Here is a 17693-nt window from a genome sequence, read left to right on the forward strand (position 1 = left end):
TTTACTTAAGCCTATTTCAGTATGTTTAAACTAAAGATGCCTATTATTTGTGAGTTGTCGGCTTGCCTAGTATCGCGATAGGCGCCATCACAACGCATGTGATTTTGAGCCGTGACAAGTTGGTATCAGAGCCTAGGTTACATAGGTCTTACGAGTCATGAGAAGGTTTAGTAGAGTCTTACAGATCAATACGGAGATGTCTTTACTTATCTTCGAGAGGTTGCCGAACCCTTAGTAAAACCCTCACATTCTTGTATTATTACCGTGCGAATTAGTTGATTACGGAAACTAAACTTCTGTTATTCTATTCTCTCACAGATAGTGAGGATACGTGCTACTAGGCCGGGCGAATGGCCACCAATACCACCAGCTCGGGCCACAAGAGGTCGGGGCGCGGTAGAGGCCGAGGTGCAGCTCGTACAACAGCTAGAGAAACACCTGTTGACCCACCAGTTGCTCCAGCTCAGGAGCAGATTCTAGATGTGGTTGAGCCGATACGACCAGCTCAGGCACCCGTTGTGCCCATTGTGATTCCAGGCCTTTAGGAGGCTTTGGCCCAAATATTGACTGTTTGCAGTAACCTTGCTCAGGCGGTTTCAGTTCAGGCCACACCAGCCACTTCTCAGGCAGGGGGAGGTGCTCAGACTCCCGCCGCCCATACTCCAGAGTAGGTAGTGCAGGGACTTCAAACACCGGGAGTACTACCCACCCAACTGGTTGCAGTTGCTCATTCATAGGCGGGTCCCATTATGAGTGATGAGGAGTAGAAGAGACTATAGAGGTTTGGGAGGCTCAAGCCTCTTACATGGGCTGAGTCAGAGGATGCTCAGGACTTCTTGGATAGGTGCCAGTAGATTCTTCGCACGACGAGTATTCTAGAGACTAGTAGGGTCTCATTTACTACTTTTCAGCTGACGGGGGCATCCTTCAGATGGTGGGAGACCTATGAGCGGAGCAGGCCAACCGGTGCTTCATCACTTTCATGGCACGAGTTCTCCGTTCTCTTCTTGGAGAAGTTTGTGCCACCGACATGCAGGAATGAGTTGCGTAGGCAGTTCGAATAGCTATGCCAGGAGGGTATGTCTGTGACCCAGTACGAGATGAGATTTTCAGAGTTGGCTCGTCACGCGATCTGGTTGGTTCCCACAGAGAGGGAGCTGATTAGGAGGTTCATTGATGGCCTCAGCTATCAATTGCGTTTTGTTATGACTCGGGAGAATACATTAGGTATTAGGTTTAACGAGGTGATTGATATTGCTCGACGACTAGAGTTGGTCCGTAGTCAAGAGCATGAGGAGAGGGAGGCTAAGATGCCTCGTGGTTTGGGTGGTTTCAGTGGTGTTTCTTCTGGGGGTCAGTCCCACCACAACAGGGGTCGTCCTTATAGGCCCGCTCAGATGGCTCATCCGGTTCATCGTGGAGCATTAGTTAGCCATGGTTCTTACAGTGCTCGTTCGGGTCAGTCATCATTCAGTGCATTACCAACGCAGAGTTCTCACCATGCTTCATCTTCCCAGGCTTCTACAGGCAATTTCTTGAGTTATCAGGAGCAGCAGCTCCGTCAGAGGAGGGGTTGTTTCGAGTGCGGGGACTTGAGTCATCTCAAGATGGATTGCCCTAGACTGTTGAGTGGGGTTCCACAGCAGAGTTCTCGGCTGATGATATCGGCACCAGCAGCTACACCACCCACTCAGGGGATCTGGCAGCTAGAGGCCACCCTAGAGGGAGAAGCCGATCAGGTGGTGGTCAGGCTCGATTCTATGCCATTCCTGCCAGGCCATAGGCCGTTGCATCAGATGCAGTGATCATAAGTATTGTTTTAGTGTGCCACAGGGATGCTTCCGCATTCTTTGACCTTGGATCTACTTATTCCTATGTATCATCCTATTTTACTCGTTATTTGGATATGCTCAGTGAGTCCTTAGTTTTACATGTCTATGTATCTACACTAGCGGGCTATACTATTATTGTGGACAGTGTGTATCAGTCGCGTGTGGTGACCATTAGAGGATTGGAGACTAGAGTTGATCTCTTATTACTTAGTATGGTTGATTTTGATGTGATTTTGGGTATTGATTGGTTGTCTCCTTGTCATGCTATTCTGGATTGTCACGCTAAGACCGTGACATTGGCGATGCTGAGGTTGCCAAGGATCGAGTGGAGAGGTTCTCTAGATTATGTTCCTAGCAGAGTGATTTCTTATCTGAAGGCCCAACGGATGGTTGGGAAGGGGTGTTTGTCGTATTTGGCTTTCGTGAGGGATGTTGATGCTGATACTCTTACTACTGATTCTATTCCGTTAGTGCGAGACTTTTCGGATGTGTTTCCTGCAGACTTGCCGAGCATGCCACCCGATAGGGATATTGATTTTGGTATTGACTTGATACAGGGCACTCATCCCATTTCTATTCCTCCACATCGTATGGCACCAGTAGAGTTGAAGGAATTAAAAGAGCAGCTTCAGGAGCTTCTTGATAAGGGGTTTATTAGGTCTAGTGTGTTACCTTGGGGTGCACCGGTTTTGTTTGTTAAGAATAAGGATGGTACTATGCGGATGTGCATCGATTATAGGTAGTTGAACAAAGTTACAATTAAGAACAAGTATCCTTTGTCGTGCATTGATGATTTATTTGACCAGCTTCATTGAGCGAGAGTGTTCTCTAAGATTGATTTGAGGTCTGGATATCACCAGATGAAGATTCGAGACTCAGATATTCTGAAGATGACATTCAGGACCCGCTATGGTCACTATGAGTTCCTTGTGATGTCTTTTAGGCTGACCAATGTCCCCGAATATTTATGCATCTGATGAACAGTGTATTTCAGCCATATCTTGATTTATTTGTCATAGTATTCATTGACGATATCCTGGTGTACTCTCATAGCCAGGAGGATCATGCCCCAATATTTGAGGATTATACTACAGCGGTTGAGGGATTAAGGTGGATCCAAAGAAGATAAATGCGGTCTAGAGTTGGCCCAAACCGTCTTCAGCTACTGAGATTCGGAGTTTTCTTGGCTTGGTCGGATATTATCGTCGCTTCGTGGAGGGTTTCTCGTCCATTGCAGCGCCTTTAACTAGGTTGACCCAGAAGGGTGCTCCATTCAGGTGGTCGGATGAGTGTGATAAGAGCTTTCAGAAGCTCAAGACTGCCTTGACCACAACTCTTGTTCTAATTTTGCCTTCAGCGTCGGGTTGTTATACAGTGTATTGTAATGCTTCGCGGATTGGTATTGGGTGTGTCTTGATGAAAGAGGGTAGAGTGATTACTTATGTTTCGCGCCAGTTGAATCCCCATGAGAAGAACTACCTTGTTCATGATTTGGAGTTGGCAGCCACCGTACATGCATTGAAGATTTGGAGGCATTATCTCTACAGTGTGTCTTGTGAGGTATTTACGGATCATCGGAGTCTCTAGCACTTTTTCAAACAAAAGGATCTAAATTTGAGGCATCGGAGATGGTTGGAGCTGCTAAAGGACTATGATATTACCATTTTGTATCATCCCGGGAAAGCCAATGTGGTGGACGAAGCCTTGAGTAGAAAGGCGGTGAGTGTGGGTAGCCTTGAATTTATTCCTATTAGTGAGATACCACTTGCATAAGATGTTCAGACCTTGGCCAATCAGTTCGTTAGGTTAGATATTTCGGAGCCCAGTCGGGTTCTAGCTTGTGTGGTTTCTCGGTCTTCCTTATATGATCGTATCAGAGAGCGTCAGTATGATGATCCCCATTTGCTTGTCCTTAAGGACACGGTTTGACATAGTGATTCCAATAAGGTTACTATTGGGGATGATGGGGTGTTATGGATGCAGGGTCGGATCTGTGTGCCCAATGTAGATGGGCTATGTGAGTGGGTTCCTGAGGAGGCCCATAGTTCGCGGTATTCCATTCATCCGGGTACCACAAAGATGTATCAGGACTTGAGGTAACACTATTGGTGGGGGAGGATGAAGAAAGATATAGTGGGGTTTGTAGCTCAGTGCCTAAATTGTCAGCAGGTGAAGTACGAGCATCAACTCCCGGGCAGATTGCTTTAGAGGCTCGGGATTTCGGAGTGAAAATGGGAGCGTATCACCATGGATTTTGTAGTTGGGCTCCCACGTACTTCGAGGAAGTTTGATGCTATTTGGGTGAGTTGATCAAGTCCGCACATTTCATTCTAGTTGGGACTACCTATTCTTTGGAGTGGTTGGCTGAGATTTACATCCGCGAGATTGTCCGCTTTTACGGTGTGCGGGTGTCCATCATTTCAGATCGAGGCACACCGTTTACATCACTATTTTGGAGAGCGGTGCAGCGAGAGTTAGGCACACGGGTTGAGTTGAGTACAACATTCCACCTTCAGACGGACGGACAGTTCGAGCGCACTATTCAGATATTGGAGGATATGTTACGCGCTTGTGTCATAGATTTCGGGGGTTCTTGGGATTAGTTTTTGACGCTTGCAGAGTTTGCCTACAACAATAGCTACCAATCAAGCATTCAGATGGCTCCGTATAAGGCATTGTATGGGAGACAGTATCGGTCTCTAGTGGGTTGGTTTGATCCGGGTGAGGTTAGGCTAGGCTATTGGGTACTGACTTGGTTCAGGATGCCTTGGATAAGGTTAAGTTGATTCAGGATTGGCTTCGCACGGCGCAGTCTAGACATAAGAGTTACGCGGATGAAAAGGTTTGCGATGTTGCTTACATGGTGGGAGAGAAGGTATTATTCAGAGTTTTGCCTATGAATGGTGTTATAAGATTCGGAAAGAAGCGCAAGTTGAGCCCTCGGTATATTGGCCCGTTTGAGGTGCTTGAGAGGATTGGGGAGGTGGCTTACAGACTTGGATTGCCTCCTAGTCTACTGAGTATTCATCTAGTGTTTCATGTATCCATGCTCCGAAAGTATGTCAGCGATCCGTCTCATGTTTTGAATTTCAGCAAGGTTCAGTTGGATGGTGATTTGACTTATGATGTGGAGCCGGTGGCCATTTTGGATCGGCAGGTCCGAAGGTTGAGGTCAAAGAACATAGCTTCAGTGAAGGTGCAGTGGAGAGGTCAGCCAGTCGAGGAGGCTACTTGGGAGACCAAGCGGGAGATGCAGAGCAAACATCCATGCCTATTTGAGAATCCAGGTATGATTCTAGATTGGTTCGAGGACGAACATTTGTTTAAGAGGGAGAGGATGTAACGAACCGGTCGGTTATTTTAAGTTTTGTAACCCCTTCCCCCATTTACTATTTGTTCTGTGCTCAATTGTTGTTATGTGACTTGCCGGGGTGGTTGGTTTGGTTCTGGGGATGTTTCGTAATGAATTGGGACACTTAGTCCCAAGGTTGGAAGCATAAGTTGAAAGATTTGACCGGATATTGACTTATGTGTAAATGGCTCCAGAATGGAGTTTTGACAGTTCTGATAGCTCCGTAGGGTGATTTTGGACTTAGGAGTATGTCCGAATAGTGATTTGGAGGTCCGTAGTTGATTTTGGCTTGAATTGGCGAAAGTTCAAAAAATGGAAGTTTGGAGAGTTCAAAAGTTTGACCAAGAGTTGACTTTGTGGTTACCGGGCTTAGATTTTAATTACAGAAGTTGGAATAGGCCCGTTGTGTCATTTATGACTTGTGTGCAAAATTTGAGGTCAGTCGGAGTTGATTTGATAGGTTTCAGCATCGAATGTAAAAGTTAGAAGTTTATAAGTTCATTAAGCTTGAATTAGGGTGCAATTCGTGTTTTTTAATGTTATCTGATGTGATTTGAGGCCTCGACTAAGTTCTTATCATATTTGAGGACTTGTTGGTATGTTCGGTTGAGGTCCCGGGGACCTCGGGTGGATTTCGGATGGTTAACAAAGTGGAATTGGACTTTGAAGATTACTGAAGTTCTGTGATTTGGTTTCCTTCTATGCGATCGTGAGGTTAGGTCCGCGATCGCGAAGGGTCTTTGAGGGCTATTAGATTTTACCTCTTTGTATTCGCAGATTGAGTGTCGCGATAGCGGTATTAGAGAAGCTTGTGCTTCGCGAACACGTACAGTGGATCATGTTCGCGTACAAGGAAGTGAGGCAGCTAGGGGTCACGCGAAGTTGTTCTTCGCGATCGCGTGAAGATGTTCGCGATCGCGTAGGTCTATGAATCTGTGAATCGCGTTCGTGAAGGCCATTTTGGGGGCAGCTTTGTTTTTTTCTTCACGAACGCGAAGGACTTTCCGCGATCGCGAAAAGAAATCTCTAGGCAGCAGTGTTAAATTTAAAAAATAAGGGTTTGAACCCATTTTTCATATTTTGAGCTAGAGACCTCGGATTTGGGCGATTCTTGAAGGGATTTTCAAGGAGGTAATTGAGGTGTGTGATTCTAACTCAATTTTAGTTGTATTACATGAATCCATTAGTATTTTTGTCATTTAATTAGTGATTGTAGTTGAAAATTTTGGGAAAAGTGGTGAAACTTCTTACTCCAAATTTCGGGGATCTGAAAGGCGATTTGAGGTCAGATTTGAGCAATTTTGGTATGGTTGGACTCGTGGTTGAATGTGTGTTTGTATTTTGTTAATGTTGTCGAATTCTGAGACGTGGGCCCGAGGTTGACTTTTTGACTTGACTTTTTTGACATTATTTAAAGATCGTAGCTTTATGCTATACGCGTGGGAAAGGCTTGCTTGCGGAGTGATTTGATTTGCTTGAGGTAAATATCTTATTTAAACTCGGTTGAGGAACTAGTTTCCTGAATTGTTGTGATAGCTACGTGCTATTGGGTGCGCACATGCGTGGGGATGAACCCATGTGCGGACACCAGGGTCATTTATTCATGTTCGGATTGTGCTCGGGCTCTTATATGCTTAGAATTGACTGTTAAGCTTTAAGCTATGGTATTGCTCATGTTCGTAACAGTTTGTGTGATCTATTTGAGCCATGCTGAGGCTACATAGAGGTTTAATCCCTGATTGAACTTGATAAATACTTTTTCAGTGATGAAATTTTCGATTTGAGCTATGATAGCACACTTTGCATATGCACGTTAGCATGTCATTTATACCACTCCAGGAGCATGTGAATTGTTATTCATTCATCACATACATGTATACTTGTTTAGTTTCTCCTGTATGATATGTTTGGACTGGAGGCCTGTGACCATACCGGACGGATTATGTTATTGGCACGTGAGTTGTCCGTGCAGTGCGTGAGTTGTCCGTGCAGATCCATATATTGATGTTATTGGCACGTGAGTCATCCGTGCATCACGTGAGTTGTCTGTGCAGCATGTGAGTTGTCCGTGCGGGTTCTATTATTAGAATGTGAGTTGTCTGTATAGCCTGTGGATACAGATCCATCCCCCTAGGGTCACCCTCTCATGTTCCTCTCTTGATGGTGTACACGCAATTATTGAGAATACTAATCAATGATTTGGAACGGATATAGAAAGTTGGGAGAATCTGACTAGTGTTGTGTGGATTTTGCATTTCCTTGATCATTTACCCGATTTAACTGCTTATCACATCTACATGCCATGATATTGTATGAGCAGAGTATTTGAGATATTGTACACATATACACACGGTTGTTTTCTCACGAAACTTGATGAGTAAGTTTTCAATATTGTTCTGTGCCTGTTTAAAAGATGGAACTACACAGGTGATAGCTAGTATCATTAATAATTTATGCTTTTCTTACCTTCCCGTATTTATTTACGATACTTATTGAGTTAGTTGTACTCATACTACACTCTGCACTTCATGTGCAGATCCAGATGCTTCCGGACACGGAGGTTGCTAGTGTTGAAGCTTATTCAGTTCAGAGATTATCGAGGTAGCTGCCTTGGCGTCCGCAAACTTTGACTCTCCTCATTTTTCTGTAGTTCCGTTTGTACTGTTCTATCTTCCTAGACAGTGTTTCCGCAGTCAGACCTTGTTATTGTATAGATGCTTATGTACTCAGTGACACCCGGATTTTGGGGAATTATGTATTAAGTTGCGGTGTTTCCTTCCAGTTATTATGAGATTTTATTTACTTAAGCATATTTCAGTATGTTTAAATTAAAGATGCATATTATTTGTGAGTTGTCGGCTTGCCTAGTATCGCGATAGGCGCCATCACGGCATATGTGCTTTTTGGTCGTGACATAAAGCAAGTGACTCAACACACAACAGATGTGTGACTTTTCTTTTAAAAGAAGATTATAATAATATTGAAGACAATATTGCTTGCTTATCTTAACTGAAAGAAGGATATATCGGAGGAGACAGAATAAAGCACATTTTACCAAAGTTCATTTCATACGCATGATCTTCAATAGAATGGTGAAATAGATATTCAATAAATTTATTCAAGTGATTTGGCGGACTTATTCACTAAGGCATTACCAACCTCAACATTTGACGAATTGTTGTAAAAGATTAAATGGCGCCGTCTGTGAGAAATAAAGTTATGTTTTCATCAGGGGGAGACAAATACGCACTGCACTCATTTTTCCTTGGCTAAGGTTTTATCCCACTAGGTTTTCCTGGTGAGGTTTTTAATGAGGCATCAAACAATACGTATTACAAGATATGTGTACTCTTTTCCTTCACTAAAATTTTTTCCTATATGATTTTTTCCTAGTAAGGTTTTAATGAGGCACATTATCTATGGACATCCACGGGGGAGTGTTGTGAAATATTAGAGTATGTTGAATGTCCATAATTCCTAAATTGAGTAACACCCACTACTCTTCTCCATAATCTCCATAATCTCATTACTCCAATACTTATGATTCTCATATCTCCATAACTTTCCTATGATCTCCATCCATGATCTAAATGTTTAATGGCATGTTTATGATATTCTTTTATATACCTCTATGCAATACTATAAATAGAGGATGAGAAGTGATATTGTAGACACTTGAACACACTTGGAAATACATGGAAAACACTTGATGAAATAAGAAAGTTTTCCCTTTCCCCTCTACATCACTTGTCTATTTTGTTATTTTATATTGTTACTTTGAGCTTAGTTTCTTAACGCATTTAACTACTATAGTAAGGAAGGTTACGTTCTTACTTTTGAAGGAAAATATTTTCTTCAATAACCGGTTGATTAGTTTTTGTTGGAGTAGGCATTTAAATATGAAGAATATTATGTTAATATTAAAATGTATGATTTTTCATCTGTTTTAGTGGCTATAAACACTAAAAATCGATAATAATAACTTCGTATCCATTATTCAGAAAGTGGCTATGATAAGTTATATGCTTTTTTGTTTTGATGATTTAAAAATTTCATATGAGAATCAGATAGGGAACCTGATACAAAGTCTCTCCATGCTCAGAACAACAAGTCAAATGTCTGGCAGAAGTTCCAATAAAATCAGTTAAGGGAACGGCAGATGGAACAGATTCTGACTCTTAGGATAGTTGTAATTGTTAATAAATTTCTAAATAAGTTACAATAAGCGTATGTAGTGTAAAGATGAAAAGAAAAGGTGAATGTAACAATTAAATATTCATCCTCGCTTTTCTAGGGTACAACTCACCTAACATTCGGGAACGAATGTTCTTCTTAGTGGGGGAGAATGTAACAATCCCATTTTTTTTAAAATATACTAATTAATTGAGAGATTAGAGAATTAATTTTATTTATATCTATATATTGGGTCAAGTATTAAGTTAGTAGGAGGAAATTTATTATAATATATAAGATAGTTATTAAATAAATACAGAAATGCAGGGTAAGGCTGCATACAATAGACCCTTATGGTCCGGCCCTTTCCCGGATCCCGTGCATAGCGGGAGTTTATTTCACCGGGCTTCCCTTTTTATAGTTATTAAATAAATAATTAGTGGGCCTAATTTATAATTAGGTATACCAGCGAGCAACACTAATACTTTTCGATAATAATAGGGATGAAAAAGAAAAGAAAGATGGGGCTTAACCTTATTGTCACGTCCTTAGTCTTCAACTAAGCGCACGTGCGACACTTGACAACTTGCTCATGATTTTGCATAACTTGCTCACGTTCTTGTTATGTCAAGTCAGCCCTACTATACTAAAGATCACTAAGGGAATGTTAGAACACAAGAGAATTGCCAAAGGAAGCTTTTGTATTAGAGAGAACTTGATTGTTTTGCTTGTTGAGTTACAAATGAATAGCCCCCTTTATATACTAGTTTCATAAGGGCTAGTAAGTAAATAATAATTATATACAAGACCCTTATTATTTATAAGTAAGTCCCTTCTCTAGAATATTCTACATAGCTAGAATCTTCTAAGGACTTTCCTAGCAATTCTATAGGGTTTTAAGGTCTTCCATGAGAAATCTCCATATTTCTCTAGAACCTTCCCATCTATTTCATATGTAAGCTTCCACATGGCATTAATATATGCCAAATAGAACCTACGTGGCATGATGATATGGAAGTTCATGACACTCTCCCCCACCCAATTTTGTGCCGCCCTCGGCACAAAGCATCGACACGTACGCGCGCACCTCGCCTTGGAATCGTCGGAGATCTTTGTCCATTAGCCATGATTCTCTTTGGAGCGGTTCGCCTTCCCATGTCACAAGGTACTGGTCACCTTTCTTCTTGCCCTGTTTGTACTTTGGATGGCTAGCAATGATGGCCTCGATCCTCTGCCCATCGGTTGCCTCTCCTTGCTCTTGGCCTGAATCTCCCCATGACTCGACCAAGTCTAGCGGCTTCTCAAGCATCATGTCCCTACTTCCATTCCCTATTTGGCTGCCCTCTGTGGTCCCAGCCTTGCTAGCAAACTTGACCCTTTTGCTTGGTTCCTCGTCTAAGTCCGATAGCATGCCATCACTTTGTAACTCGCCATCCTCTTCAACAATGTACACCCAACGTTTATTGCTACCACCATGCTCCATTTGCATGGTGCCAAGATAGGCTTTGGAATCCCCTACATTCGGCTTAGATTCCAAGAGCATCCCCCTAATACAGGCGGTCCCTCTTGTGTTACCCTTATGTGCTTGAGCAAAGTTCCCAATCATTACTGCAAGACTCCCTAACTCTGGACATTCACTTGACCGATGTGATCCTTTAAAAAAGTAGCACCCTTCCTTAGGCACGTACTCGCTACCATTTTCAGGCCCCTTGCCGTTTCTCTTTGACCCCTGTCCGTCATGGGATGGCCCCTTGCCACTGCCCTTGTATACCTTGGCTATGCATTTTCCATTGTTCTTGTCGTGATCTCCCCCACCTCTCTCGGTGTTGCCTTCTTTGGACTTGGCAGGATCCATATTGAAGTCAACGAACGACTCGACTACCGCTATGGCCTCGTCCACGTTGGCTACTTGACGTCTTCTTAACTCTTGCTTTTTTCCCATTTTGCAACCCATCCATGAAATAGAAGAGGGAATTCCTTGGACAATGACATGATTTGCAGCATTAAGATAGTGAACTCCCGCACATACTCCTGAATTGTGGCCGTCTGTCAGAGCTCCCTTAGCTTCCGCCTAGCTTCATACACCATATTCACCGGGTAGAATTGCTTCTTCAACTCCTTCTTGAACTGCTCCCATGTCTCAATCTTGATAGCCCCTTCTCCATGTCAGTACACTTTCGATGCCACCATAACACGACAACCTCGGTCAAGTACATTAAGGCGTTGCGTACCTTAACAACTGCGTCATCCTCCTTGATTACCTCAAAATACTTGTCCATCCTCCATAGTAAGTCTTCCACCTCGCATGCGTCCCGTGCACCGCCATACTGCTTTCTCTTAGGACCTTCACATTGGTCCCTTTTTTACAAGTACCATGCCCTTGATAATTCCGACCATGGTTCCCTACAAAGCTTCCTTTTAGCAATCCCTTGTATTCTTTCTGACATTCCTTTAGTCATAACCTTTGCTCTGATACCACGTTGTCACGTCCTTTTTCTTCAACTAAGCGCATGTGCGGTACTTGACAACTTGCTTATGATTTTGCACAATTTGCTCACGTTCTTGCTATGCCAAGTTAGCCTTACTATACTAAAGATCGCTAAGGGAATGTTAGAACACAAGAGAATTGCCAAAGGAAGCTTTTGTATTAGAGAGAACTTGATTGTTTTGCTTGTTGAATTACAAATGAATAACCCCCTTTATATACTAGTTTCATAGAGGCTAGTGAGTAAATAATAATTATATACAAGACCCTTATTATTTACAAGTAAGTCCCTTCTCTAGAATATTCTATATAACTAGAATCTTCTGAGGACTTTCCTAGCAATTCCATAGGGTTCTAAGATCTTCAATGAGAAATCTCCATATTTCTCTAGAACCTTCCCATCTATTTCATATGTAAGCTTCCACATGACATTAATATATGCCAAATGGCACCTACGTGACATGATGATATGGCGGATCATGACATTATGCTGCTATAATTAGGATTTAGGGTTTCGAATATATATATTTTACACGTGGGTGTTAGGCGTAAACGAGTCCCAATTGTGTGTCAATACTGACTAAACTAAGTAGGGGAATAAACTTTGTAAGCTTCAGGCAAAGGTACGTGTAGTGATTTTGATATGAATTTGAATGAATTTTGTTGTCAAGTAATATTTAGGTAATGATCAGAGGGATAATGGAGTTAGAAAGAAAACAAAAAACTTAGAATTTTTTAAAAAAAGCTACTATGAAAACTACTTCACTGATATTGTCGATTTTTTTGCCTCTTTAAGTTTTGGGTCATATTAATAATTAATCATTAGGTAATGATGAGAGGACATGATTATTGTAATGATAATTAAGTTTACTAGTACATGATGAATAATTAAAAAAATGAATTTCAAGGTGCATTCAATAATTTAATTAGCGAGTTTGAATCTGTGAAGTTATGTAAAATTGCTTCTTCGGTTCTTAGATTGAGATATTAGGAGATTTCTTTTGCCTTTATAAATACAGTCATACCTCTCTATAACAGTCTCGTTTGTTCCGAATATTTTTAGATGTTATAACGAAGTGTTGTTAAATAGAACATATATTATAACATAACATGAAAATTAGTTCCGAAAAAGCTTAACTTTTCTAATGAAGTGTTGTTATATAGAAATGATGTTATAGAGAGGTATGACTGTATGCCATTTGATAGGTGGAATAGTAAGATTAAACTCTAAGATCGAAGGTCTGGGATATTGAGATTTGACCTGACTAGCATAATTAATATTGTTAATTAATGTTTTACATAGATTGAGGCTCATTGGAGGCCGTTTAGTTGGTGTTCTAGATGTCGCAAGGTTGGGAAACTTTCCGTTAGCGAGGTAAGTGAGACTTTAAGTTTTGATGCTTGATTTTTCAAAATTCATTTTTAAAATATGTTTTGTCTGCCTTGACCATGTGTTGGGACGAGCGTGCGCTTGGCAGAATCAGTGGTCTTTGACCAGCCGCAAATATATATTATTTTGTAAAAAGCTAAAATTATTTAATAAGTGATTTGTGGTTGGTATGATGTGGCATAACTTCGTGCTATGGCGTTGGGGCGTTAGAAATTATTTCTTCGCTGCTGTAATATATTTGGAGCATTGTATCTGCTGCCGTGGTAGATTTGGGGCATTGCGTATGCTGTCGTAGTAGATTTGAGGCATTGTGTATGCTGTCGTGGATTGTTGGAGTGTTTGATTAATTTCCTGTACTGCCGTTAAGGACAAGTCCTTTGGGTAGATTGTATTGAGATATATATAGTATTGTTGTTGAATAATTATTTGGACCTTATAAAGTAATTATATGGTGAAAGAATTTCCGTGTATATTATTTCTGTGCTTGTTGTGTGTTTATATTTCTAACACTTGTTCCAGGAGTATTCAAAGTGGCGGGTCAAGGATCTTACTGGGTTATATTTACGTATAACTCACTCTTTACCTGCATGTCTATGCAGATACTATTGGTGAAGACGGAGCTAGTAACTGACGAGTTCGCTAGAGTTGATTCAGTTATTGAATTGAGCCACCGCATTGTTCGTGGAGGCTGCCAAAAGAGTCTTTATTATCTATCATGTATTGTCTTTTGCAATTCTCTTAGATGCTCCATGGTCTAGTGTGGGATTTGGGCTAGAGTTTCAGTAAAATATTTCGAGATATTAATTGTTCGTAATGGTTGTCAAATTATGTAGATACTTAATTAATTAATCAAATGCTCTAAATTAATGGCTAAGGTATGAAAGTATGGTTCGCCTGGCAGGTAGTGTGTGCTGGGTGCCAATCACGTCTAAGGGGTAGTTTGGGACGTGACAACTCACTTATATATTACCAACATGAGGCAAGGGATTACGCACACTTTCGAACCCTAAATCATATTTTACTCTCAAGTGTGTAGCCGCATCATTTACTCCAAGGCATTGAAGAACAAAGCATCAACAGAACAAAGGACCAGATCCCAGCATTGAGTACATCGTGTGTTCTTAGTATTATTGTATCTTTGTTAATGTTATTCACTTGTAACTCCTACTCAGCTTATTTAGAAGCATCTCATAGGATACCTTTATAAACTATAAATCCTGTGATTGTGTTTGACTAGAGTTAGTCAAAGTGGTTAGCTTTGTAATAGAGTTATACAAAGAGGCTTGAAATATAGTTATTGCAAGTAGGTGATGGATTAAGAGTTTAATTCCTAGGTTACAATAGGTCGTAATCTAAAGTTGCTCGATTAGTGAAGTTGAAATCTTACGAGTGTAAGTCGTGATTTTTAATCCCGTAAGTTGAGAGTTTTCCACATAAAATATTATTGTATTATTTACTTACTGTTGTGTGTGTGTGTTATGTGAGAACTGATAGATAACCATATTCTCTTTATAGTTTCGTGGACTCTTAGTTTACATCAGGCTATAATTTCATTCATCCACCTTACTGCTTAACCACTAAAAAGTTTAGTGATTTTTATGATTACATTAATGAAGTTAAGTGTTTTATTAATTACAAAAATAATTTAGTAACTTTAGTTGCAATAAGTTGAAAGTTGAATAACTATCTATGAGACAGTTAATTTTATAAAAGGTCTCGAACTTATAGTCAAATTGCAGAAAAATAATCAAATTAATTTTTATAACAAAAGAATCACTGAACTTTCACTTTATATTGGGGGAATTATACATAAATACAACTCACACATATATATATTACAACTAAGTGGCCTATATTTAACTTTGTAAAGTTGTAGCCCAAACATAATAGACTAAGATACAACATCCAACTCCAAATAGGTTCTCGAAATAACAGTTCAATTTTTTTAAAAATGCTCAAGCTTTGAATCTAATTTTTGAATCAGTAATTGTGACTCAAATATTAGTTCAACAAGCCAAATCCATTTGGGTGGGGAACATTAGATCTTTAAGATAATCCACTATTGTTGAACACACTTAAATAAATGGGGTTTAAATTTTTAATATGGTTTTATGAAAAAATTTGGAGTGGATATTGTTTAGACTTGTTAGAAATAGTATAAAGATATTGTAAACAAAACTTGAAGTCATTTTAATGAAGGTTTGAACTGGTCTACCATTGTTGAACATACTTAAATAAATGGGTTTAAATTTCGAATTTGGTTTTATGAGAAATTTGAAGTGGGTGTTATTTAGAGTTGTTAGAATAGTATAAGGAGGTTGTATATAACATTTGAAATCATTTAGTGGAGATTTGGACTGTTTTCGAACAAGAATTGTAACTGAAAATGGTGGAAGAAGTTCGTCTACATATGCATGTATAAAAGTGTATAAGAGTTGTTTATATGCCCATATTCACTACTATATAATATTATACATCATTATACAAAAACTGATTTTGTCTTCTTCTTTGCGTCTTTTTTGAAATTTAACTCAAATCTTGCTCAAGTCTACTCCAAATCACTTCAAATTTAAATTTTGAACTCCTTTTGATGTTTTCAATCAATTGGAACAATACCTAATCCAAATAATTAACAAAATCAAAAAATCCTATTTCTAAAAATGAAGCTTTGAATGGCCTTCAATGATGGACTTCTATTCTTTAATTTTCTTACATTGCAACCACCTTTTGTTTGAAGAGAGGGATTAGAAACAACATTAAACAATAAATTCATGAAAAACTGAGGATTCTTATCTGCAAAAGCTCTCACCTTTTCTTTAGAAATTTCAATTTCTCTCCACTTTTTGTGGTTTGTTTGGGCGAAAGAAAGTAGAGAGAAGAAGAAGAAAGACACTAATGGTGTGAGAAAAGAGAGAGGAAATAAAAATAAAAGTGAAAACGAAATATAACCTTAAAATAATAAATGTGGGCTAAAGGTTGAAAAGTTTCTTTCATGTTATGTACAACCCGAGCCAAACAGGGTAAGAATTTCAAACCTGGGCCATTTTTTGTTAGGGTCAAATGACAAGGGCCGTAATCCTCCCCATTATCTAATTGAAGGTCAAAAGTGTTGAATTGAAGAGTACATGGACTAAAATTGAACTACATCAATAAATCAGGACCAAATCGTCATATTTCCTTGAAGAATATCTTTGTCAACTGGATACGCCTCTGCCATACACATAAACAAAAAAAAATAACTTTAATTATAAGTGACTCAAATTAAGTTCTTACAACTAGCTCTTAATATAGAACCTCGAATAGACCTAAGCTTCAAATTAATTCCAGTTCAGAAGCAAACCTCTGTTTTCCTTCCAAGTGTGCTCTCTTGTTTAGGTCCAACAAAATATTCTCTCTGTAATAATTCAGTATCTTGCACTTAACAAATATAAAAATATGGTGACGAAACAATCAGCCTGTGTAACTAGAAACAATCTCCAAATTTCGTCCTTCCAATTTATATTTCTGATTACTAAAAGGGCTTGGCTGGCCGCTTGCATAAGCAGAAAATAGCGTGCCTTTCTTTACTCTTTGTAATTGGTGTTACTATCAGGTCAGTAAAAATTAATTTTAAGAAATATTTATAGTAAGCAAGGTTAGTGAGTTTTTAAGAAATATCAGGTAACCTGGTGCCGCAAGATGATTATTGAGAATTACGATCATAAGCGGATCCATGATAAGTTTATGGGTTTTTATAACGTTCTAAGTTAATATGTAATAATAAATTTAAATGGGTTCACAATCAAACTAGTTATAAATATTTAGTGGATTTTTAAATATATATATATATATATATATATATATATATATATATATATATATATATATATATATATATATATATAAAAGGTACTAGGCAAAAGTCACTGGTTCCTGTAAATCTGTTTCTTCCGCTCTGGATCCGCTACTAATAAGTAATTACAATGGGGTCGATATGAATTAATCAAGACAGCCTTTTTTCAGATTGGAAGGAACACCATTCGGAGACCGAAGGCTCTTCAGTCGGGAGAGACTTGCTATCTTAGCGTTTTTTCTCGCCATACATGAAAAAAAAATAAAAAAAGAGCGACGAACTCAGTTTTTATTCAGCCATAAGTAGAGGTGTCAAATGAGCAGGTTGGACTGATTTTAGATGGATTCCAATGGGCTAAGTAAATAAATGAGCGGGTCTGAGTTGAGATGAGCTGAGTCAAGTTGAACTAAAATTTGGGTCATAGCCCAACCCGCCCAACTCTTACCAAATTTTAATTAATGTGTATTATTTTTTATGAATTGTTTAATTATCAAATAAGACTTTTTTTCTTTTATTATGGTCATATATAACAGATCAAACAAAAAAAAATATTTTTGAAATATTTTAGCAAAGTTACTCATGGATTAATTTGAGCTAAATATTAGCCCAATTTTTTGATGGATTGAAAT

At 39.4% G+C, this 17693-nt stretch overlaps 1 protein-coding gene across 1 annotated transcript; it reads left to right on the forward strand.

Moving 5' to 3' along the window:
* Nucleotides 1–1100: 1100 nt before the first annotated feature.
* LOC138904489 (uncharacterized) lies at nucleotides 1101–1805 on the forward strand. The gene has a single exon (XM_070192988.1). The coding sequence runs from the start codon at nucleotides 1101–1103 to the stop codon at nucleotides 1803–1805; it is 705 nt and encodes a 234-aa protein (XP_070049089.1).
* The last annotated feature ends 15888 nt before the right edge of the window (nucleotides 1806–17693 follow it).

Source organism: Nicotiana tomentosiformis, chromosome 2 (genome assembly GCF_000390325.3).
Source record: "Nicotiana tomentosiformis chromosome 2, ASM39032v3, whole genome shotgun sequence".
Lineage (NCBI taxonomy): Eukaryota > Viridiplantae > Streptophyta > Magnoliopsida > Solanales > Solanaceae > Nicotiana > Nicotiana tomentosiformis.

Bases quoted from the DNA above. Each gene is read 5' to 3' on its own strand.
- LOC138904489 (XM_070192988.1), top strand. From the start codon at position 1,101: ATGAGATTTTCAGAGTTGGCTCGTCACGCGATCTGGTTGGTTCCCACA.